Here is a 25,641-nt window from a genome sequence, read left to right on the forward strand (position 1 = left end):
TCTTTGTTGTGACTATAAATAGACTGAAGACAGCGCATTCCGGTGCTGCCAAAAAGCGCAAGCGGAGTGCTGCCTTGCTGTATCGATCGATCGCGCACATGTGTGTGTGAGTGGGTAAATCCGCTCGCATTCACTTACACACGTATGAGTGTGGCTGTCTGTGCGCGTACTAGCTTTACAAACCGGTTTTCGCTGTCTTCGCTACAACGCATACCTTCAACCCGTAGCTTCCTTTCTTGCTCGCATTGTAGGTAGCTTAAAATGAACGTTGCATTGCTAATGAACCGTTCGCTTAACGCCACCAATGCCACTTTCGTAACCAGACCATCAATCCCGTATCCTGTAATAACCGTTGTATCCGTTTTATGCGCTGCAACTATCGCTTACAATATTCTTTTCATCTACGCTTTCGTGAAGGATGCTGCAATCCGCAGTCCATTTACGTACTATCTCCTTAACGTGTCCATATGTGACCTTGGCTTGGCCCTGTTCAGTATGTCCGGCTTCATCTGGTTCAATGTGTCACCGCGCTCGAGTGCGGCATACTGTCCTTATTATAACTTTCTCGCCAAACATCTCTTCATCGGTGCCGGGTGCGCGGTGATGCTGGTCAGTATTGACCGGCTGCTATCCATGTTCGCACCGGTTCATTACAAAAACATTCGCTCCGTGAAATGCACCTGTGTGGCGTGCGTGGTGATGTGGCTGCTGATAGTCGCACTAACGGCGCCGTACATTGTGATGGATGCGCTGTGGTATAATCGCATGACCCTGCCGTGCGCGGTGAATTTTGGAGCTCAACGAACTTACGCTTTGGTAGTGGAGATTCTTGCTTACGATCTGCCGCCGCTATTCGTTTTAAGCAGCTATGTTGTCATCTTCACGAAACTGTTTCGCCGGATGTTGCGAAAACGAGGCAATCGTGTGCTAAATGCACCTAGCAATTCGCTCACTTTCAGTAAGTCTTGAGTACTAAACGAATATTTTGTGGTGTAAATCTTTACTGACCTTTTCACTAAGTAGTCGAGGATGATTTCACTTTGCCCGAAATTTTTATTAAACGATGTCCATATCAGAAAAAGTGTTTAACGATATCCATCATCCCAAACTAAAATAAAATACTTACTTACACATTATCGATGACGCCAGTTTTCCTTTTCCAGCTGCAGCCATTTCAAAGCCAGAAGCGTCCGCCTACGGTACAGGAGAAACGGTTGCGGATATCAGATCCACCAAGCAGAAGCACCACAATGAAAGGAGAATGTTCAGTCTGTTTGCCTTGCTGGCATTGTGCGTCCTGATATGCTTCATTCCGCCCATAATTTATTTTTTAGTGGCGGATTTTACGGGATACTGGAACGTTACTCTGTTCCATACCTGCATCGTTTTAGAGTACCTCAGCTGTGTCTTCAACCCTCTAATCTATCATGCCAGTCTTCCGGAAGTCCAAAAGCTATTAAAAGATTGTTTTAGGAATAACACAGCTTGCTGGAATTGTCGATGCTGTTGCCTAGTGGGAAAATTCGGAAGACTATTCGGAAGCAGCAGTTTTAACTATTTTTGAATTAAGTACAGTACGACTTGTACAGTACGTAGTAGATACATCCAGAAGCGAGTAAAATCATTAATCCTACTCGGGCACATGTCGAAAATAACTTATGAATTATTACTCTGTAAGTGCTAGAAGAAACAGTATATTGTATAAACATAAAATGGCGTCGGTTACGTCATAAACTGGAGTTGGGAGCTGCACTTTCCAGCTGCAATTCCCGGTTGGACTTTATGACTACAGCTTCCAACTCCAGAATATGAGTCATCACAATTGTATAGTGTATGTCCATAGTGCATACTATAATACTATATATATATATATATATATATATATATATATATGTAGTTAAAATTTTATACAATAGTTAACTAATTACAGTCTTTCGGGAGGAAGTAAGTATTAAAGGCACCACGGAACGCATGAAACCTAGAAAAAAAAATAAGTGACTTTTGCTACAATGGCGCGCATTGTGTGTAAAAAAAACTTTTGCGAAGCCGTGGTGGGGACTTGCATTATTGTTATGTTAATTCTTATAATACTGCTGGAAGCATTTTTCGGAGCAAGCCACAGTGTCAGGACCTTTATTAACAATTGCACCGCACTGGAAGTTGATGATTTACTCAATCGAAACATCACCCCATGGGCGAGTGTTAAAATCAGAGTCAACAATTCTACGTTTTGAGTAAGTAAGTTTAAATCGTTTGTTAATTTCCGCCGACGAAACTTCCAGCTTGCGCTTATTGCGTGTTATGTTGAACGGATAATTCACGGTAATTCCGCTTGGCTGGTCCGGTGGTGCCAGGCTTTCCAGTAGCATCTCTTTCAGGCTTTCCAGGTTTAGCTGTTTTTCGCTTGCCGTGTCAACGTAAATCCCTTGACTTTTATCGTTTCACATCCAGTATTTGTCCGGTAAGCATAGCTTTTGGTCCTGGGACAACAAAGAAATAACATTTTAAGTTGCTCGCATATTATTATCTAGATAATTATTCTTTTACCAAGCGCTACAAATTCGTCAATGTACTCGTCAGGCTGTAAAGACGAGGACAAATCACCCAAAGCACGTTCCCGTTGGTGGATCGGGCAAATCGTCTCTATGGATGTAGAAAATGCTGTCTGCAAAATAAAGAAGTGGATGAGCAATTTGCCGATAATACTGTTTCGCGCGTTCACCTGTATCGTGGTATAACAAACGGTCTCCAACCATTTCCATGAATTTTAATAAGTGTAGCCGTGCGTACGCAGTCGTAAAAGCTGCGATAACAACATTGGTCTTTTTGCTCGTCGCAATGTAGTCCTTCTTGGAGCGGTATTGAACTGCCATAACTTCATCGGTGACCAAATCGAACCCGGCGACTTCGTACTTGTTAGAAAACAAGTAATCATGGAATACCTCTTTCTTTTCCACCATATCCGTGTTGGATCGGTCTTCCTGTTGACCAAATTTTCCCCTGCAATGAGCGTAAAAATAATGAACATGCACAAATTAAATAAGTTCACATGTGTACCAAAAACTATTTAGCATAAGCTTGCAAAGAGCTCTCAATGCGTCGTTTTTCGCAATATTCTTTTATCCAGTAGAATATTTTCTTTAGCAAGGAATTCTTGAATATATCTGTCTTTTCATCTTCCGTTTGACACTGTGGTGGATATCCAGAAGCTTCCGTTTTCAGCTTCAAAAACAGGTCAATGTATTCTCTGAATAAATACTGCATTTGTTCTGGATAGTGCCAAGCCGAGTATATTTTATCGATACGATAGCCAACTTCTAATGCTCGATGAATTTCTGGAGTGCACCAAGTTCCTTCCAGAGCCCTGTCCTCATCATCGTGAGAACATGGTTCGCTTACGCGTTCCGTCACGCATTTAGCGCATAAAGGAAAAGTCAGTTTATCAGTTTTGTAAGGTAGCACCGGTAAAAAACAACGACGGTGGAGGAATGACGCGACATTTAATTATTCCAAAATACTCTCCACAGGCGGAAAATCTTTAGTAATGATAACAGGCGGTCCCACCGGATAAGGTAGATTTTTGTTAATATAAGGGTATTCGCTGATAACGTCGAGCGAATAGATTTTTTCTCCAGGATCGCACTTGTGGTACAACTTGATAGCGTTTGTCCTGCCACCAGTAAATGCGTCTCGGGGTGCATAGGTTCTTCAATACCGGTCAACTGAATTATTTTCTGAAATTCCAGGTCAGTAGTGAGCCGGCTATCATAGTCGTGTTCCCAGATCGAAACTACGGAATAGCCCATAGTTTTGATAGCTTCAAGGCGTAAGGCAGTTGCTTTGTTAACTTCCTCCATTGGCCGTTTCAGAAAGGGATGCAGCGTGCTTTTGTTGTGCATTCGCTGCAGCCGTGCCACATACATCCTGCACAAAAACATTGAAGGTGAATTGCGTTTTGAATGTGATCGATAACATTTATATCGAGCTGACTAACCTAAAAACTCGTAAGCGGTTTTGTATCCCGATCAAAACCATCCACAGTCCAGTGACCGATTCGATGCTCTTTTGCAATTTTACATCATTTTCCATTTCAATCCAGCGTAGCCAACGCTCTCCTTTGACAGATGACTTTTGCCCTGACCAGGAGGGCCGATCAACGCAATTTGGTTTTCCTTCAGCATTCGCGCTCTCCAAAAGTAATTGCACATGCCGGGTGTGGTTAGTCCAGACGCAAATGGGCATAATCCATCGGTTACCTGTTGGAAAAGCGCTCGAAATTTTTCGCACGCTTGTTGCAAAATGAGGACATCTTGTGAGCAATACCTAAAACGAATCGGATAAGTTCGATTCTGTAAATAGCATAAGGGTTTAGCTTACTTGATAAAGTGTGCATTAAAGTCGAATTTGTTCCTGTGACGGCGTCGCTCTTTGCGGTACCATTTCATGAAGCGCTTTCGTTCTTTCTTTTTCATAGACTGATAGCCATAGTCATGACGATCGGGCCAAGCAGTTATTTTATTTCAGTTTTCAGGGGTATTAAGTTTGTGTGGGAAATCTCCTTTGGTTTCTTGCAAACCAAATGCTTTCGCAAAATTTTTTAACGATGATGGTACATAGTTCATAGAGTCACGAAATTTTATTTTGAGTTTGGGCACGTCCATCTGCATAACCTTGCTCCCGTTGAAAATAAGCGGACGTGGAATAACGCCGTTTTTCACGAGATAATTCAAAATGAAGTATCCATCAAATCCCTGAAAAATAAATTATCAATTTATTTAATAAAGAAGTTACTTAACGTGTTGACTTTCGCTACCTTCAAATTGTGCGCCATAAATGTGTAGCCACGGAAACGCTCACTGAAAATGAAATCGCCAAGTTCTTGTGAAATGTCGCCGTTAATATTACCGTTTTTGGAAGAATAAATTTTTCATTTTTTGTCGCGATCACCGCTAGGTTGACTTTAAATTCTCCACTCTCGTCTTGATATGTTTCCAGGTCAAAGTATGCCAGCTTGTCGTTATGGTGCTTGGCCTTTTCTTTATCCGTAAATTCCACGGGTTTCATATAACACACATGGTTTTCCTCCGGCATATAGAATAACGAGCAAGTCGCACACAAAACCTCACCACATCGATGTTGCTGATCGTCAACATCTAGTTCGATTTCCTTAGCAATATCGTGGTCCTGGTCATTGTCCTCACCATGAATTGTATCGTAATTGGTCTTCATACGGCGATTTACCATGGAGACAAAGGTTTTACACTCACGGCAAATGAAAAAATTTGCGCAGATGGTGCTGCTCCCAGCTTGGTGTCTGTCAAAACAATCTTGCCCATAGAAATCGCGGTTACAGTCCAGACAGTGTATGGTTTCTTGCTTATTCATTTTGCAAGTTGCAGACAAACACTGGTGGCACTTGAACTCGCAGCGGTGATACTGTCTTTGATCGTAGCCTTTCATGCAACGGTAACAGTAATAGTGGTGCTCAAAATAGGCCGGTAAAGATGTTAAAACATCAAAATGTTGATCGTGATGCAGCAGCATAATTCGCTTTTCGCAGTAGGCGCCGCAGTAGACGATAGAATTTCCATGATCCACAGATACCACAATAAACTGATAATTCGGTAAAACTTCTTCAAAGCGGGGAATATCTTGCACGTTGAATTCTCTGTTTGGCAGGTTGGCAGTCAACAATAATTCTTTTGTCTTCTGGTCTTGCAACTTTATGGTTCGGTAAAGCTTTGTGTACAGCTCTTTGTCGCCATCTGCATGCGCTTGTGCCACAACTATAGCCCTGGCCATACACAAACAGTCCGTATTTCGAATCTGGGTAATACATCTTTTGTTGTCTAAAATCCGCTGCAACAATTTTGATACATTTTTTCTGCATGATCCGGATGGCAAATCAGTGTGCTGGACTGACAGTTCAAATGATTCGTCTAGCAGAAAAGCCTGATTAGAGTTTAGAATCCGCCTTATTGTCGTCATCCACCGTTCAATTGTTATTTGGTCCCGCCGAATAGGTGGCATCCAAATTGGATACTGCAGAGCATTTTGATACATGCGGATTCGCACCAGGTTATGCGCTGGAATCGCAGCAATCACACTCTCCAGAATATCTTTCAAAACGAGTGTTATCGTTTTAACAGCATACTTGAACGATAGATTATCCAGCCCCGTCACTGTACATTTGTAAGTTTCGAACGAAACTGAAAATTTCTGGGAATATTTTGCTCCGATATTTTCGAGCACATAATAATCTTTAATGTCATTCAAGTCTGGATCGACTTCGTCAGCTATATTCAAAGCTGGCAGATCAGCTCGTGGTACAGTATAATTATGATCAAGAAGAGCATAATCATGATTGAAAAGTGCGGTATCAGCAAACTGTGGGTTACTAGTACAGGCGTTAGAGTTGCCCTGTACACGATCAGGTACTTGCGTCATCGTAAAGACGAGCTCTGGCAACGTGATTTTACTAGTCTCAAAGATGCACCCAAGATACTCAGATTATATATGAATAAATTCCGCTACAGCATTTTTGTTATCATCTGAATTTTCCAAACAGATCGCTCAATGATTCATGCGCTAAAAATGTCAGGCATGTTAATATCCGCGATCCTTTTTTGTTCAGTGCGGTCCTCACCGGAAATGAATACAGCTCCACAACGGATGCAGCACCTGTTACCCTGTTCATCTGCAATTTCGTAAACCTTGTCAGAAATGTTTTAAAAAGAACATCAAAATTTGAGCACGTACCCGAATAGTAATTTAGATCTGGTCTTGAAATTCGACTGCGCCATCGTCGATGATGACGAACGCCAGTGTCGGGGATCGGCATGCGGCAAAGCAAGCATTTTTTGGAACTTTTTAGATACTGAGTCAGCATCCAGTTTGAGTAAGCCTGCGCTTTGTTGGGACTGTAGCATCTGTCATTGCATAAATCGGAAAAGCGCGGGCAGCCTAACGAGTCCAAGTTGATGCAATCAGATTTTAATAAATCCTGGATAATACCGCACTTTTCTGAACCTTTTGCGTAGAAAACAACGCTTAGGGGGTCTTTAACGTTTTGCAGATAGTTTCTGAACGCTCGATTTATCTGAATCTCCAGGTCCGAGAAATCTTTAACAAATATTTCATCGACATTCGTGGAACTGATGCCGTACTTGCTAACAATGTAATTATCCGGAGGAAGCAAAAATCGGGTGTAATATAGACAATGGAAATCAACAGAACTAATTGCCAGTTCCGTTATAATTGACTTCTCATTACGATTATACCATTTGATGTCCACAACAATTCGAAAACCATTCTGCTTCGCCAAATAGAAATAGATGCAGTAAGGAAAAACTGCTATGAAGCACATGTTTTGGCAAGACCACGAGTACAAAATGCGATGTCCTGTTTATATTTCGAAACAAAACATCCACATGGCAGCGCAATGTTGCTGTAGTGTAATATTTTGTTGCACTGCAATTTGTTGCGGTACAAAGTAACTACACCTACACTCATACGTAAGGGTTTGGATGGCCAGACTTTATTGCATTATTTGACGGAAAACAGACTGAATTATCATAGAGCGATCACGTATTACAGTGTTCAAATCAAAATAATGATTAATATAAGCACAAACCATTCGATCATTCGACGATTTGCTATTGGTGAACAAATGAATAAGAGAGGTAAATGACTCGCCGGAGCATCGTTTTAGAATAAAAAGCAGCAGTACTGTCCGCACACGGTACTCCATTCCATTTGTAAACGATGCGCTTGCGAAATAACTAACTCGGCGTTCTTGCAAAAACTTTCAATATGGATGCCGTAAAATCTCGGTTCGTGACCATAAGAGTCAAAATATTCCAATTTTCCCGGGACGTCCTGGTAGAACGCCAACCAATGCGAGCCTGGCTTTGCAGCTTCGTCAGTATTGACAACGCATGCCCATGGCAGCTTCATTGGCAGGGACGGTGGTAACATGTCCGCAGCAAATACACCAATAAAGCATCTTTCGTCACGGTACTTGAACGTAGCACGTGGTCGATTTCAGCAGTGTCCATTTTAGTGCCGATCTGCATTCAAAATAAAATCTGAATTTTTTTTTTTTTACACTTTGTCCTGTAACAACGGCGACCGAGAGCGCGAAGCGCCCGGTCGCCCATTGTTTACCACATCCGTCACGATTCTCTTCAGCGTCAAAAGGGGCCGACGGTGCGCCCACCCCCGCTGGCGACCCTGAAGCTTACCGCGCAGGCAACAACACGGCATTTTTAAGTCTTACAACACTTACGTTAGGTTTTTACGCTGTAAAATCCGCAATTAGCTGGCGATGTGAATTGACTTCAATAATATTATCCCACACCATCATCGTAATGGCCATAATTGGTTCAGTTAATTGGGCGGCGAACTGCAGGCGGATTGATAGATTTCCTTGGCGCACGGTGCTCATCGGTCCCCGGCCTGTCCGTGAAGGTGTCAGATCGAATCCCCAAATAGAAAATCCTTCCGCAAATGCTTTACGGTCGAAAGGCAGCGCCCCGTCCGGTGCGTGCAAGCGGCCGAGCGTCTCCAACAGACCGTCATATGATTGCAAATAATCACCCGTGGCGAAATTTGGTCGGTAGGCTTGTGCGGGATACGACTGTCCGTCGACTTCGACACTTATATAGTTGAGATTGAAATGTTCAAAGTTAAACGGATTACCTCGGCGCAGCCCGTGAAAACTCGAGCTTTTTACAAATCCCACAAAAACACATTTGGGTACTGCTCCAATATGTAAATTAGCCAGCACTGTGCTCTGAATCATACCAATATCATTAACACGCATACACACTCGCTCAATAGGGTATTTCACAGTCTTTGTCGATAATTGGGCAGTAAGCGCAGACAAATATGCCGGATTAGGCACAAAGCGTTTGACGTACAACCGCGGATTGCGAATGTATGCTTTAAAGGTATCCACTGGAAGATTGGCATATGTACGCAGGTAGAATTCCGGCTTATTCAAAATGAGGCGCACATGTAGCGGTACACCGGTGATCAAATTTTTCCCTGCTGAAAAATGTCCGTACATAATTTGGCGCTGAACGGGACGTACTCGTTGGTCACAAACATAGCTTTTCGCGTTACTTCTCCAGCGTTATTGGCATGATCTTCTAGGTACCCGGGAGTGTCTATATAAAATCCAGCACTTGTTGCCTGGCTTTTAGGGCAGCCGGTGTGTACCCCAACAAATTTTCCAAGTACGCTCGGTAGGCATATAATGGGGTGGAATTAGTTATCAGGCGGTTGGCCATTGTTACCTCTACCGAGCTGAATATAGAATGCGCAATCAAGTTCACTGGTGCTACCAGATCCGTGTTTTCAATATGCGTAGCCGCACCAAGTCCTGCAATTTGCTTTTTGATTGCAATATCCATTTCTAGCGTAATTTCCGGTAGCACTAGCAGCGCCGACGTTGAAGGGGAATGTAAAGGAAATTTCTCCAGAACTAATTTCTTCTGTTTGCCCTGATGTTGGTAGAATGCGTTCTTCTTCTGTCCGCACAAAATCCGCTAGAGTGGCCGGAACGGAGAATAAATCCGACTCGACCTGCATAGCTGGCACGCTTCCTTCCAAAATAAAAGCCATTTTAAAATGCGTCCTCAAATTCTCTTGGGGGAATCCGTTTAAGCCGTTTAAGTCGGAAGGAAGGTTTCTTTATCTTTTTTGTCCTCTTGTGCTGCTGCTTGAGCCGTTTGATGCCTCCTTGCTGTTGAGGTTGCGCAGTTAACGCTTCCGAAATTTTCTCCTACCTTCTTGGATGTTTCACTTAAAACTGTTGTCGCTGCGTCGCGTAAGTGGGGCTTTGCTGCTTCCATTGCTGCTCTGGCATGTGGTGCCGCTGCTTTAATAACCGGGGCAGCAAAATGCGCTAATTTACTAAACATTGCGCGCAGGAAATTAGGTAGCATAAATCCGCTGCCATTTTGCATTAAACTCCCGCGATAGCGTGTCATGACGGCTCCATAGCCGTGCTGGCTACTAGCGCCCGTGGCGGCCCCCGCAAATAAATCCAGATAGAACGATGGTGACGGCTCAAAGAGGATTACGGGCATTTTTAGCGATAGTAATACTGAATGGGGCGGAAATGCAGCTTTACCATTGACTTTCCAGTCTGAAAAATTGCCGCTTCTCCGAGATCAGTTGCAATGTTGATATCAATAGTGTCCAGTCGATCGTATAAAACAGGTAAATAATGTGGATCCTCAAACCTTTCGGAAACAATTTCGAAGCGAGGAACACTTGCTTTAATGGGGAAAGCGCGCAAAAGCTGCATAGTTTCATCGCCCACAATATTGTAGTCGCACTTGTTGCAGTAGACAAAAATTGACTGGTTCCCAATGTGCATATTTACGGGCTTATCTGCTGTCATTGTTATAGACGTCTCCAACAGTTGCAACTCTGCCAGGGCTTTCAGCTGGTCGGACAGTGTTGTAGCTGCGGAAGCAAAATCTGTTTTTCCATTAAAAAATTTTCATATTGTTCAGACTGTGCAGCAGAAAATCGTCGTTCTTTAAATCCAAGCATACGGGATAGATGCAAAGATGAGGGAGGAAAATCCAGAAAACACGTACGCTGGGAAATTTGACTTTGAGCTTGGGCTCGGTTGCAAATAATTCTAGTTGAAAGCCGCCTGTTCTTTCGCTGAAGAATCGCGAAATGGCTTTAACCGTGGTACTTTACTGTTGATAAAATTAATGATGTCACTTTTCTCATAGATCCCTGCAGGTACCGTAATTGTGTCCCTCTCCATAGCGAAAACACCGTTGCTATCCATAGAAGTAATTTGGTCAACGTGCAACGTTTGGGGACTGGGTAAATTGTACATTGAATTAGGATACTGTATTTCCACCAATGCCATTTCCCATTGTCCCGGTAGCGATATCACGCTCTTTAACTTTGTGGTCCATTCAGCTGCATTATTCTTTGGGAACTGTTGCATACAGTAGAGCCCTGCAACGGACTGGGAAATCCGATCCACTCCGAACCCACTCCGATTTTCGGACCGGATTGGACGGATTTCAATCTGGAAAATTCGGAGTCGGAGTGGTTTCGGAGTTTTTGTGCACCTGATCGGATCGGGTTCGGATGCAATCGAGACTCCGAATAATCCGTAATTAAATAAATATTATTAATTAATTTTGATTGAATTTCACCGGCCTTCAAAACAAAAATTTTCGTCAGCGTCGCGCTTCGCGCGATGCTTCCATTTGCGCTTAATTAATTTGCACTGAAGTATCTGCTTTTGTTTAGTAAACTGTTGTTAATTCTCTTTCATTTCCTTTTATTAATTCTCCGGACACTTTTGAATATTTAGAGTGTTTTATGATTGTTATGATGTCGTTATTTGTTATCGTCTTATCAAATAATTTTAGTATAACTACTACAGTACGTTAAATGGATCACATGTGTGTTGTGCAGCTCAGTCAGTTTCACTAGGCACCGGCTTCCCATTTTTATTTGCAGCACTTGTAATTGGATTAATCCTGGAGATTAAGATAACAGTAATATTATATACGTTTAACTAAACTTACTCTAAGGTCCTAAAGAATACATGAAACTACCAATTATTTTAGTTCCGGACGTGTAGATACATCCCTTCCTTTAATTTTCTCTCCCTTTTTTTGACCCTGGCTAATATGTGGGTAATCCGTGGGGTGAACCGGATACAACAAAAAGATCTGATACAGATTCCCGACAGTGAGGATAGATAATACAACGTGGACTGAAACGCTACGTACTGGATTGCCTTTCCGGCGGCCCAGTCGCCTAACTTGATCTAACTGTAATCAAGTTATGATGGTGTAGGAATAACGGAAATACGGGAACGTAACAACAACAGGTTTTGGCAGTAGTTTAATAACGTTCGGTCGATCGATCGGTCGTAAGAAGTCGTTAAGAATAAGATTCCATTCCTTCCGTAAACAGTAACAGACTGCCATTTTATAGGCGAAGAGACATGAGTGTTTAGGTAAGGCTAAATGAGATGGGATAGGTTTTTTTGATTTAAGATTACACTCACAAAGTTTACACTTTACACTCAGACAGTTTACTCATACAACAGTTGTACATTATTAGTCACATACGCTATAATAACTAACCTCCCCAGATGCTTCGACACTGTAGTGCTAAAAAACTAAATTTATCTAAAAACTATTTCTTGTATATGTAGATCCTCAGCGTACCCATTGTATGCCCAAGAAAATTGTACTTCTGAATTCTGAACATCTTTTGCTACCGAAACATGGCACTAAAAATTTTTTTAATGTAGGGATGTGTAATAAATCCAAGTAATAAATTGTTCTTTTCGAAAATTTTTTCGGATCGGATCGGAGTGGGTTCGGATTGGCCAAAATATTTTCGGATCGGATTGATCGGGTACGATTTTTTAGAATTCGAGTCGGACTGGGTTCGGATAAAACTTTTTTAAGTTCGGATCGGACTGGACGCAGTTCGTACTCCGTTGCAGGGTACTAACATACAGGCATCAGATGGAAGCGTGACATAAAAGCTATTATGAGCCATTTCTGACACGACTGAGTTCGGCTTCGTAATATTTCCGCAATTAAGTCCCGTCTTCATCCAGTAATACGTAGAGGGCTCAGGCTGTTGTGGTAATACTTGGTGTATCTTGTAAATTTCCTCCTTAAATGTTGACTCATATCCTTTTTTCAAAAAGTGTTTTGTCGATGGCTACTCGTACTGTGTCACCTACGCTGTACTTTGGCTTTCTGCTTTCCCAATAATAATTCTGCATATAGTCGATTGAATATTTGCAGAGAAATTGGACCTTCGTCCTCATTAGGCGTGACTTTATGCGAAGAATGAATTGCGTTGTTGTAACTGTTTACCAAATCTCCCAGAACGTCCCAGTACACTTTAGACTGTCGGTGTCGAAACAATTTCCATATTCGTTTCTTGAGATTGCGTATGCCATTTCAGCTAAGGATGCTTTGATTGCTTTATTTTCAGAAGAGAACAAAAAAAACCTTTTAGGCTGTCAAAACTCTTAACGTCCTTATTGTAAAATTCAAGACCTTTGTCCGTTTGCAATTTAATGGGAGCTCCGAGTTCTGCAACACCTTTTCCAACCCAAGTTTTACTTCTAGACCGCTTTTATTCTTTAGTAGTTGACAGCTCACTTTCTTGCTGAAGACGTCGATCAAACAATATCCAACGGTATCCTTTGTTCTGCTTCGCATATTTTGACATGTCTGCCAGATCGGCTTGATATTGCTCCACAGGTTTGAGACAACTACGGGGTTTCTTTTGAACCTTTTTGCGTCGAGATTTGTGGACTGTATATGGATCCAGATGCTCAGCTGTTCCCGCGTTTGTTGATAGTTTGGTGCTTGTGGAAAGTGGCTGCGAAACTTTTGAATCCCTGTTAAGCTGCCCGGGTGCTGAGGTTCAGATACGCTTGTCGTAGCAGTAGATTGGCCATCGTATTCGTCGTCGCTACTGCTTGATCCATCGCAACAGCTAGATGTGCAGTTCCATGTCATACCTTCACCCAAAGACAAAGAAAGGGAACGCATCCACCACCACTCATTTGTTATTAATAGTCATCCAGTTGAACTGGGATTTGGTTCTTGAACCGATGGGACCTTCGATTTGTAAAGTGTTTTCATCAAATACTTCTCGCTTTGCACGCTTGCGTTTTGCCGGGGGTGCAGGTGGAATAGGAGGGAAAGCATCTAACATACGATCAGGCATATTAGGGGGTACCCACGGCTTCTTTAATAGTTGTACTGGAATGGGGGGCACAGATGCTGGAGGCGGAATAACCATTTGGTCAGGGCCGAACGCCGACTCTTTCAGCGCCAAAAAGCGAGCCAAGTTTCTTGATAACAGTTCCGCTTTCTCCCATTCGCTTAGCGTATTCCGTGAAATTATATCTCTCATCAAATCGTCCAGTTTACAATATCCAACTGCAGTGGGCTGCTGTTGTAATTGGACATCCGTTACAATACGACCAACAAATGTCACTTGCAAGTCTTTCATTTCGCTCGCGGGAACAATATAATGCACTTCGGTTTCATTTCAGTAAGGCAGTTCCCAAAACAGCTGCCAATACAGGTAGAACCGCAGGTAAGAATCCTCCGCGCTGTAATAAAATTTCCCTCTTGCTTCGTAAAGGATATTTTTGAGGGCAATCAGCTTTAATGGTCGACGCCAACGCTGACACACCTTTAGCTGATCGGTGGTAAGAGGCACTGAATTCTTTACCAAATTCAAACAAATTTCTTCAAAACAGCGAAGTTGTCGTTTCGAAATATTTTCCAAAAGAAAACGACGCTGCTTGGGTTTCAGCGATCGCAGGGTAAGGAGAAACGGTGCAAAGTCTTTTAAAATCTGATCACACATTCTTGGGCAAGGTTGTCGTATGTGGATTAATGTAAATTTTAGTCAACTCTCCCGGTAATATTGCTGAACAGAATCCTTAAATAGGCAGGTGTGTCCGGTTTCATATCCAGAATGAGAGGTTGAAATGGCCGACTTCCTCGTAAGCTCCGCTGAGATGTTTTAAACCAGTCTGCCTTTCTAGAATCTTGATTTGGTTCACATCACGATTATTTTTGAACAGTATAAGATATTGTGCATTAAGATGCACGTCTCATAGCAGACCCTTGTTTATATAGGTTATTGAATAATAGAAATACACAAAGCCGTTTATGGTGTACTTTTTTGAGTGAAGTTTAGCCAAATGCTCATTTTTCACCAAACCACTTGCCACGTCATCCAGTATCAACAAAATATTTTGTTTACCATCAAAATAATTTTCATCCTCCACAATTTGTTGAATATTTTTGTCAGTTCAATCCAAGGGACTTTGCGCTGAAGCACTTCGTAGGCTGGCTGCATTTCTCCGTACACCAAAATAATTCGTCCAAATGGTTGGTCAAATAATTTATCGCGCTCCATAATTAATTTTGACACATATGTCGTTTTCCCCGAAGTCGTTGGCCCCACAACAAGGACTGAAGCGGGTAGTCGGAATCTCAAATCAGCTGTCGTGCGCGGATACCTATTTAAGTCCATTTCCAAAGGGCGGAGCTATTGCTAGCGTACCGATAACAGAATGGAGACTTCAAAGCGGAGGGTTGTCTTAGATATTGATTGGTTTATCGCTGGCTCCCAACGGCTTATAAAACAGCTGGCATTTTGTGATTGCCCAACTAGTGTTAGCAGGTGCTACACATTCACCATTCCATCCCACTTTAATCCTTACCGCGTTGAATTTAGGAGCCAATCGCGTCACTCACACGGACTTGTCTGGCATAATCGTGGAGACTATTTATACTTGGACATCGCCAGGGCGATTCAGGATATGCTGGAGCTTATTGGTGAACGACCTGCGCGTTTGACGTTTTTGTAAAGTTGGAAAAGCAAAAGATTTTGGAAAATTATTTGCCTGAAGTGTTTAATCTTGAAGACATTGGGTGCCCGAAGTTTAAGGAGCTTACTTCATTACCACAAACAACGCTTTCAAAAGCGGAGACATTTGCAAATTGGCTGAATGGCGAAAATAACTAACGTTGTTGCAACTGCTGACCTTGGCTGCGCAATTGACTTACCCAGCTTATCCGAACGCGCTCCGCTTGCTCATTATGCACCACATAAATTTTCCGGGCTTCTTCTCCGTTCCATTCGTCCTTACAAATCGCACTGCCAAGTGTACCGCAACGGCAAGATCACAGTTAATGGTGCAAAGTCCATCAGTGATGCTCTCGCGTTATTGGATCACTATTACCGGAAACTGCAAAATACGGCTATCAAAAGCATCGTTAAAGAATCCAAGAATTGTTAACATTGTCGCCACTTTCAATTTTGGGAAATTTCTTAGTTTAGAGAAATTATACAACTCAATAAGAGCAAAAGCTGATGCCATGTTTGAACCTGAAATATTTCCCGGCCATGCGAGTCCGGCTTTCAAGGTTGTACGGCGATGATTTTCCATTCTGGAAAAATTAATTTATTAGGTGCAAAAGATGCTGATACTCTTCATACTGCTGAAAACAGAATTGCGCCTGTTATTAGGAACCTAAATGCAGCAGTAAATAAAATTACAAAAAAAAGCTATCGTTGCATATTTCTGTTACCTGGCATTACAAAGCATTAGTGCTAAATTTATTAAGAAATGTAAAGAACGTTTACCCTTAAAAGTATCTGGTACATACTACATATACAGTGCAATACTGTACAATACATTACTCATTAATTATGATAATTAGATTTTATTACGAAATGTATTTTTTTGTTATAAAGCATTGAGCAAACATACAAGCATATAATAATAATTTTTGTAATCAGGAAACTGCGGAATCAACAAATTACGCCATACCGTTGACAAGGTGGAAAAATTCTTTGAGAAGTTCAGGCCAACTTTTCCCACTCAAACCCTCGTAGTTTATAGCAGCCCCGAAACTATGTACACATGACAAATACAGCATGGGTTACAACGTAATATAAACTAAAACACTTGCTTCACTTACTTCGTGTACAAGAAATTCATAAATTCTGCAATTAGATAATCGTTAACAGAAACGTGGCTTTGGCTCCAGTGGAAAAAAATTTTGCAACGACCCTGGCGGACTTTTTCCAGTTGATCTGCACGCACGCATAAGCATGCACGCAGTAGACTGCAAATAATTGTCAAAATTGATTACACACTACAGGCATAATGTACAGTAATAAAGAAGATAATATTCCATCGTACCTGTTAGTTTCCATGATTATATATGTATAAATAAATTGAGAATAGAGCAGCTAGTAATATCCACTGAAAAGTAATTATATTTCACTTACTATGCGTTGAAAGGCTTTGACGAGCCAGATGCGTTAAAGTGCTCCTCCATAGTGTAAAAGAATGTAAACAACTTGTTGAATCAAGCAGTGAAAGTAAACCAATATAACTGTACAGTGTACAGTAGTATCCATATAGTACAGTACCATCCATCCATCCGTACAGTACTCCAACCATTGGGCGCATGTCAAGTTTCACAATTATATATAAGCCGTGCACAATCCAGTTAAGCAATTAAACTACTCGATAAGTTGACAAATAATTTGTATATTATAAGTGCGCAGCATTACTATAAGTGTTTTCAATCAATAAGAGACGCGCATGGTATGCAGCACCATCGCTGACGAGCCAGTTGCGCTAATGTGCCAATGCCGCTCCATGCGGTAAAGAATGTAAACAACCACTTGCACGCGTGCAACACGGCTGCACAGGTAGCTGCATCTGGGCTGCGAGCATCCTTGAGGTATGCACAGCAGATGCACCAGCGTGTGTGTGTGATTATCAGTAAGTGAGTAAATTAGTTAGTGTACTTCTATACGTGTACATATGCAGTAATCATATGCTGCAGTTGTGCTGAATCATATGCTGCAGTTGGGAGCTGCAAGTACAAAAAGCACAACCGAATTGTAACTAGAAAGTCCAGCTCCCAACTCCAGTTTATGACGTAACCGACGCCATCTTATGTTTATACAGTATACTGTTTCTTCTAGTGCTGTCCGTAATTATTAAACTGTTGTAAAGTAACACCGTACTGTACGTGATATTGCAAAAATTTCACATTGGGCGCATTTCACAATTTCACATTTCATTTCATTAGTTTTTTTATGGGTATTAAACTCTCGTACAAGCGCTGTGTACTCTCGAGTCTCGACCCACGATCATGTGATCAACAATAACTGAAGTACTGTATTTATTTACGTAATTATTGTTATTAATTGGCACTTAGATACAAAATATTATTACCCTAACGGGAATATTGGAGCCAATGTATGCGTACAGCGTACTCACCACAAATAATTACTAATGCTTATACTATTCTGCAGTATTTATCACAAGCGATGCGCTGCGTGATTGTCGCTTGAAGCCTCCAGTTCTTGACGTACTCCCTGCATTTATTCAACAAAATGCCAGTTGCCAGAAGAAAATCACGTATAATCTGTTGGTCATGATGTGATTGAGTGATCAAAAATCAGCAAGAACGACAGCCTCCGTGCGCCAACCATGGAACTATGGAGTTCTCGATGGGCGATACGATAGTGCGATATACGCCTTCATCGCATGATTAATGGGAGGGAAGCGTCTATATCACACAGCATTTGTTCATGCTGGGATCACCGTGGGAGCGTTGTTCCTCCTAAATCTGAAAGGTCATAAGCCCTCCATAGATCTCAGGACCTGCATTTCTTGGCAATGTCCAAGGCAAAACTTCGTTAAAAAGTTTTAAGTAACAGTGAGCCATAATAATGACGGCCAAGACGGTGTCCGATTTTGAACAATATTTTGACAGGCTGCCAATCGTTTTCGTGCTACGCATGTGACGAGAACAAGGACCCCGCTAATTGTCAGAATCCCCCCAAAGATGTTCCTAAGGAATTGATGACATGTAAGGAAAACGTTGTCACCTGCGTCATCAGCACAGGATTGCGGAACAGAACGAATAAGGAAACTGGCGTGTCTTCGTATGGTGTGTAAACTACCGGCCACTTTCGACACTCTTAACCTTTTTGCTGTTTTATGCTCAATAATAAATAATAATCACTGCATTTTTGCGAAAAGATTTTTTATTTCAACAAAAATCAAGACAAGCTGAATTTTAATTATTAAATTTTATAAGCTGAATATTTTGTTGATAAGACAGACGATCTATCGTTTCTTCCAGTGCAGTAATAAAATTTTAATTTATATGCAATGAGAAAATAAAAATAAGAAAAATCAAATTATACAGCGGTAATTCACCCTGACACAATTTTTTTACTAATTTTTGAAAACTACAGATATAACTACCAAAATATGCCAAATGACTGAATACTCGTAATTGCTGTTATTTTATGCAGTACCTATAATGACGCGGCGATGCTCGAGGGATTACGAAGGCAAAGACGACCTCACTGCGTTCAACGCTGACGCCAAAGGTCAGCCGATGATCTGTTACATTCTGAATCGGCTGACCTTCGTGGACCGGCGCTGCGTATGCATCACGGAAAAATGCAACAGTAAAATTTGGGACGAGCTCATGGTCCTGCCAACTTTTAAGGTAACACTGAAACAAAGATTTTGTTTCCACAGTTTTTCCGTCAGTGTTGACGACGCAATTCAAGACCAAAGACAGTGGGTGCTTTGTTTTATCGTATATGACGCAAACAGACGCGTTTCTTTTCCAATTTGGTGGCTGCGATTTTGTTGTGTTCCTTTTCGCATGCTGCTTGTAGATATTATACTGGTTCGTTGAACCACGGACCGACTGGTCAGCTTTCACAATTTTTAATTGATACATTGTGTGCTGGAACTCTGCAGGAACCCCGTACGGAAGGCGACACTCCTCAAATTCAGCCGCTGGGCAATATGTCGTTGGACAAGGTGGCGGAGGCCGCTGCCGCCTGGACACCACCTCCCGACGCTACCACTCCGGGTCCAATCACACCCTCTCCTGACATGACCACCGCCAATGAAAACATGACGGTTAGCGACAACGCCAATGCAACGACTGACGCGAGCGGTGACATTAATGCTGCGAATGCTGGCGGTAATATAAATAATTCTCTCGGTTATGGTGAGACAAAACGTCTTAATTTAAATTAAAATCAAAGTGACCGAAAAGATGAGTATATTCATAATTTCGTTCAGGAACAAATTAAAAATTCGTATAAGCGAATTTTGAAGGCAATAATTTGAAAACAAGCTGGAACTGCGCTCCGGTAAAAAAGGCGCTTCAAATTCGGACTTATCTATAAGTTAACAATAATCAGCTCGCTTTTTTGCGAAATTTGAAGCGGTAACAGTGAGGAATATCTCTTGATAACTGAATTTATTTTTGCGAATGAAACTTTTTACAATAAACTGTTTAATGTAAAAATTTTTGAAAAAGCTTTATCCGGACATGGAACTTATTGTTTAGATAAAGTTAATGCAATGTATTGTTTTTGCAACAGGTGGATCTAACGCGGGATTAATTGCGGGACTAGCAGTTGGAGGGGTCAGTATATGTATATGTAAACAGTAAACACCTCGATATATTAACTGCCAAAAAAATTGCAGTATTACTAATTACTGCAGTACGGTTTTGTTATAATAACCAGAACGAACGTTATAATCAGGTTTAATCGTTTACTGAGTGTGACATTTTTATCCGGCAAGATAACTGCCGAATTCCGGGCTGTTGAAGTATAAGACTATATAACCTTTATGGGCAGGAACGGTTACCTGAAGCAAATTGCGTTTTATTGTGTAGTTGTGTTTGGCGGGTTTGGCTGGTGGCTTGTTGTGGTGGTTTAAATTCCGGAAGCCGAAGAAAAAGAAGAAGAGTGGCGACAGCGGTGGGAGCGATAATAGCGGGGAAACAGATGCTAGTGGCGGCGACGATGACGATTAAAATACTGTCAACGAGCGTTAACACTGTCCCTGAACTCTCGTATTTCCGCATGCCCTTTCTTGTGGTGGTGACCGCAAGCCATGTGACGGTAATCATGAAGAATGTGCATTTTTAATAAATGTCATTTCATTGCACTCTGATTATCAGCTTACACAACATCAGTTAGCGCTGCACCGGTTCGATGAAGTCATGGTTTATGCGCAGATTGTGCACCATTCATGTGCATGCACATACTGCATCAACATCAAGCAGGGTGTGTAATGGGCGCGGCATTTTCCGTGAACTACACTGTGGGGCACTTTTCATCCACCGCTACAGTATGCAATGCTAAAAAAATAGATAATCTAATCGAGCCGATTCACGAAATAAGGCAAAAATTTCGGTTACCATCGTTTTTGTGAGCGCAACTCAGTAAGCACTGCCAGTGATTGTAGCGATGACAATTTCAGTTAGCGAGACTGCCAGCTGGGCCTTGGCTTATGTCAATGAAGAGCCAGAATCGGTGGCAGTACGGTAACAAAGCTCCACACGCAACCTTTCGAAATACGAACTTTGGCAAGCCCTCTTTCGTACATAAATCAGCGCTTAGCCTACACGGTATTATGGCTATTACGACTGCGTAAGACTAGGGGCGACCGCTACAGCACTCCCGAAATTTTATATGCATGGTAATGAAAATGAGTGTTAACTTATTTAGCAAATTAATTAAGAAAGTCAATTGATTTTTTATTTAAATAAACCTGCACATACTGTACAAATAAATCAGTGCTATAATGTACCATAAAAATTTAATAATTACACAGGTATCTAAGTAAATACGAGTAATTAAGCAAACAGTGCGCTGTATTCGAAAATGAATGTTGCCGGGCGCTCAACGATCATCGCTGGTGCCAGAAAAAGTGCAAGCATTTTAGGTACATCCTTCTCAGCAAGCAGGTATATACAGTGTGTATTGTACTTACTGTGACATCAGCGAACTATAATAATTATTGTATTGCCCAGTAATTCGTAATATTTTTATCACATATGTGGAAGCTGTTTTACTCGAACTTGTTTGATCTTCAAATCGTATTCCATGCACTTTGTTGAAAATCATGCAGTACCTTATGAGCAACAGAAGGCATCAGAACCGCCCTTTTTTTGGATCTTGTCCGGACTATATTAAGGCAGAATATTCTGTAATCTGTATTATGCGGAAAATCGTGTGCTCGAATCATTAAAATCTTTTCGTGAATGATGAATGGCGAAGAAACAATAATTTATGATATAAGCCAAGGTCTCTATTTCACGCACTTGCGCTCTAATGTAACGTAAAAGCCTATGTTCCTTTTTGATTTATAATCGCTGCTGCAACAGTTTTTCGAGAATCTGTAATAATTATTACAAAGTATTATGAAGGCAACAAGTGGTGTTCTACCTGAGTACCTGCTGACTGCGATTACTGCCGGAGTTTGGCCATTTTTCCTGCTTATGCCAGGTGAAAAGTATTTAAAATAGAGCTGATTCTTTTCTCGTTCATGTACATACATATTTTAAAGCGTTCACTGCATTTTATTACGTACTTCAGAATTTCGCCAAGGTAATTCTGAGTTTTTATACTGCATTTAAACATACAGTTTACAAAAAAATTTTATAATTTTATCATGGCATTTTTTTTGAAAAAAGCATCGATTGAAAGAAAAAATTTTCAAATGTTTGTGTTTTTGTTGTTGTGCTCGTATAATTACGTACATTTGTAACCGACGAAAGTCGGACGATCGAATGTTGCAATGGACGGCATTTTGGGTTCATTAAGCCGACTGAAACACAATGGGAAAAAATTCCCTTACAAAGTTCTGGCAGAGCAAATTTTGTTTTGTCTTTTCGATCTACGTTTGCGTGCTCAGAGCCAGAAACTTTGGTGACCAAAGTTTGGTCGCATACGAATTATGGCCGCACTGCTTTTATTATTAATCAAAAATCAGTGCGGTGTCGGAGAGAATCGAAGCCATTTATTTTGGCAGCTGGACATGTAATCGTGTTTTTCCAAGAGTAGAAGTATATCTAATGCGGAAGATGTAAGCCGACCTAAATATACGGCCATTATTCGTGGGCCGATCAAAGTGCCCGCGGCTCGAAAACATTCAGCACATTTTAGCCGCAAACGGCAACGCCGAAAACGTTTGGTAGGAAAACCTGCGGTGAACGTTTTGTAGCCCTTTTCGTTTTCGGACATATTAGTCGGCTTGCCAGTTTAGATGCCCGCCAAACTATTGGTATTGCTCTTGCGGATGTTTTGGTCGGTTACATATTATGATTTCATTGTCAGATGTATTTATGGTATATCACAGTACACCATGCATTTTATGGTGTAGTACAGACTACAGAGTACAGCTTTAAAAGTTTTGCGTTTATTTTATGATCTTATGTTTCAGGTTTTAGCGCACTGAAATGCTCGTTTTGTCCGCAGAACACAGGTCCAAAGTTATGCCTGGATCCCAGTCTTGACACTGTAGCTACCTGTCCGCCTAACCAACAAACCTGCGTGGTTGTTTCTGGATACAGAGCTCGACCGAATTCCACGGACAAAAATGCACTGGGTAATCAGCATAATGAGCATAGTAAATATTAATGTGACATTCTATCAAATCAGTTAGACTTTAACTGCAAGCAAGTACAGGAACAAAATGGTCGTATACTCTCTTATCCACATTCAGTACTCGTACCGTCGTACGCATGCAGCGCGGCTCTCGTACAATTCACTACTATCCGGCTCTCTTACACTACACTGCGCCACATGCGTACCAATACGTAACTGGATATGGGATTATGCGACCATTAATAATTTTAGTCTTGCACTGTAGTTCAGGTTCTATGCTGCATACTAACTTTTTATACTCTAGTGCCGACAATGTATCGACAGTGTTCTGGACCTCCGTTTATACAAGGTGACGCGGAGAAATGGGCTGTGGTGCAGAGTAAAGGGAAGAAACTTCTCTGCTTTTTAATGGAACGCTCGGACTTCGGAGTAGACCCCACCTTGCCCGGGGTGCCGACAACACGTCGCTGTATCTGCGGCCATGATAGCTGCAACACCATGACGTGGGACGAAGTGATGACGCAGTTTACCATGCCGGTACGGGTATTTAACAGCGTACTATTGGTCGGTTGTAGACTTAGAGTGGGTACAAGAGCGGATACCGTTAGCAGATGCGAGGGAAAATGGTCGTATACTCTCTTAATGGAGTTTGTGTACGTAAAACCTAATCGCAAGGATACTTCACTGAAACAGCTGGACCTTCATACCCAACCGTACAGGGCCATCGCTACAGTTCACAAAAGGCTATCTAGCGGATATAGTTGGGTTCGTTGTACAAAATTTGTGCAGTAGTCGTACGTACGTGCACGGGAGTTTCCGATCTCGCGCTCTCCCTCACACAGTTTGTCTTATTTTGTGACATTCTGCAGCCGAGTGATTTGGCCTGCTATCCACATTCCAAACTGCACGCGATGTCAGTTCTTCACCAGTTCCTTATCAAGAGAATGACATTGTATATAAAAGGGGCTGACGGTTGCTTAGCTCATCACTCCCTGTACTTCCTGCCGTCAGCCGACTGGAGGTTACGTTGTGGCTAAATATGGTGCTTATGTACCGCGCCTCATTTGACCGCATGCATTGCCGCAACGCCATGCTAATACTGGTGTAACCCCTAGAGTACAGTCCTGCCTGCACATACTTTGGAGAGGGTGTTTTAAAATCCGTTCCCGCACACTCTGCAGGGTGTAAAATCATTTTACCTACAGTTTTACTTCAAATTTCTTAATCTCGCCCCGGTTTTGTGCAAGCTAGCGTTTAAAGAAGATATGAGACGATGGTTTAGAATGGTGTAAAACGTTCGATCATGAACTAGGTTGTTTCACATAGGTGAACTTCACAGCGGCTGACGTACCCAAACAAGACGTTCTGGGAAACAATGCCCTCACGGATGTTTTAGCGAAGCTCAATGCTTCCGATGTCGCTCCTCCGGGTGCCGGCATCAGTGCCGCACCAGCGGGCACGGAAGGTCCTGTTGCGGCCGTCACTTCGGCACTAGCTGCAAACGATAGCAGCCTGAATGGAAACGATACCAGTTCCGCTGGCCCAGCTGCAGGTAATGTCCAGCATGGTTCCCATAAGAGGGCTGCTATACCTCACAGCCAGGAGATTTAGATTTAATTATGGCATCACAAGGCCAAAAAAATGTAACATGACAAAGTTTTTTGATACTTCGATGTTTCCTGATACTTCGATGCATTCAGCACACTTTCACAGTGTGAATTCGTGTACCACCGGAGACACGGTGTTCTCGGCGATGTCCCACATTACCCGTAGGAAAATTACAATACCCGTAGTCTGTATTGTGAAAATGTTCGGAATGCGAAATGGGCCGAAACGTCGAAAGACGCAAACATTTTCTTATTATTACTATTTTTAATCATTTGCTTCCCCAAATTCGATGGGATCGTTCGCGTTATTTTTCTTGAAGGTGCACACCGAGTACGGTAGGTAGTTGTTCGTTATCAAACAAAAAATGTGTTAGTTGTATTAGCCTAACTGTCGCTAAGTGTACTAATGGGTTTTCAGCAAGCGGCGGATCAAACATGGGATTGATAGCTGGAGCAGTTGGTGGAGTGGTAAGGAGAGAATTGCGCCGATGGTTGCGACTATCATTTAAACCAGTGCATTTCGTTTCGTTAACAGATTGCTTTGGCTGCGCTGGCCGGCGGACTATATTACTGGTTTAAAATCCGCAAGCGGAAAGATAGTACTGGTGGCGACAGCGGAACAGCGGAAGGAGCGGTGGCAAGAGCGGCAACAGTGGAGGCACTGCGGCAAGCGAGGACGATGACGATTAAGGGACACGGTCTTGTGGTCTTTTCTCTTAATTGGAAACAGCGATTTAGTACGTCAGTGTATTGTTAAATGCAGCACCGGTGCGGTGCTTCAGAACGTTTGACCTTTTTTAGCGTGTTAAATTTGTTATTTATTTTTTAGTCAGCAAGTCAGCATCACATGACTGTAGTCTAAACATGCACGGGATTACGATGAGAGTGCCGAAATGTAAGGAAAATTGCCAGCACTTGTTATCTGTGTGCTTGCGTTGTGCACAATATTTTACATATTATTGTGTTCGCTTGCGCTTTATTGGGCAGAAGGCCGTCAACAAGATAAAAAGTAACGCTAACG

The 25,641-nt window shown here is 42.0% G+C and overlaps 2 protein-coding genes across 9 annotated transcripts; one reads left to right on the forward strand and one right to left on the reverse strand.

Moving 5' to 3' along the window:
• The first annotated feature begins 23 nt into the window (after positions 1 to 23).
• Positions 24 to 25,641, forward strand: LOC129602052 (melatonin-related receptor-like). Of its 4 annotated transcripts, XM_055501006.1 has the most exons (12): positions 17,610 to 17,747; positions 17,890 to 18,213; positions 18,354 to 18,530; positions 18,901 to 19,100; positions 19,361 to 19,589; positions 19,996 to 20,039; positions 20,295 to 20,523; positions 22,850 to 23,014; positions 23,318 to 23,550; positions 24,340 to 24,565; positions 25,039 to 25,088; positions 25,156 to 25,641. In XM_055501006.1, exons 2-7 carry the CDS (start codon positions 18,132 to 18,134, stop codon positions 20,433 to 20,435), a joined length of 873 nt encoding a protein of 290 aa, XP_055356981.1. In that variant the 5' UTR covers positions 17,610 to 17,747; positions 17,890 to 18,131; the 3' UTR covers positions 20,436 to 20,523; positions 22,850 to 23,014; positions 23,318 to 23,550; positions 24,340 to 24,565; positions 25,039 to 25,088; positions 25,156 to 25,641. The 4 variants fall into 4 exon arrangements, with proteins under 4 accessions (XP_055356977.1, XP_055356981.1, XP_055356980.1 ...); XM_055501005.1 differs by lacking the exon at positions 17,610 to 17,747 and having other exon boundaries at positions 17,781 to 18,213; XM_055501003.1 differs by lacking the exons at positions 17,610 to 17,747; positions 17,890 to 18,213; positions 18,354 to 18,530; ... (2 more) ...; positions 19,996 to 20,039; positions 20,295 to 20,523 and adding an exon at positions 21,335 to 21,912.
• LOC129602050 (uncharacterized) lies at positions 2,609 to 15,802 on the reverse strand. Of its 5 annotated transcripts, XM_055501001.1 has the most exons (4): positions 15,618 to 15,802; positions 4,814 to 6,086; positions 4,378 to 4,751; positions 4,143 to 4,323 (listed from the first exon to the last, which is right to left on the reverse strand). In XM_055501001.1, exon 2 carries the CDS (start codon positions 6,061 to 6,063, stop codon positions 4,816 to 4,818), a length of 1,248 nt encoding a protein of 415 aa, XP_055356976.1. In that variant the 5' UTR covers positions 6,064 to 6,086; positions 15,618 to 15,802; the 3' UTR covers positions 4,143 to 4,323; positions 4,378 to 4,751; positions 4,814 to 4,815. The 5 variants fall into 5 exon arrangements, 3 of the variants coding, with proteins under 3 accessions (XP_055356976.1, XP_055356974.1, XP_055356975.1); XR_008692343.1 differs by lacking the exons at positions 4,143 to 4,323; positions 4,378 to 4,751; positions 4,814 to 6,086 and adding exons at positions 2,609 to 2,665; positions 2,723 to 3,000; XR_008692344.1 differs by lacking the exons at positions 4,143 to 4,323; positions 4,378 to 4,751; positions 4,814 to 6,086; positions 15,618 to 15,802 and adding exons at positions 2,609 to 2,665; positions 2,723 to 3,000; positions 8,288 to 9,057.

Source organism: Paramacrobiotus metropolitanus, unplaced genomic scaffold (genome assembly GCF_019649055.1).
Source record: "Paramacrobiotus metropolitanus isolate TYO unplaced genomic scaffold, Prichtersi_v1.0 Parri_scaffold0000316, whole genome shotgun sequence".
In the NCBI taxonomy this organism is placed as follows: Eukaryota; Metazoa; Tardigrada; class Eutardigrada; order Parachela; family Macrobiotidae; genus Paramacrobiotus; species Paramacrobiotus metropolitanus.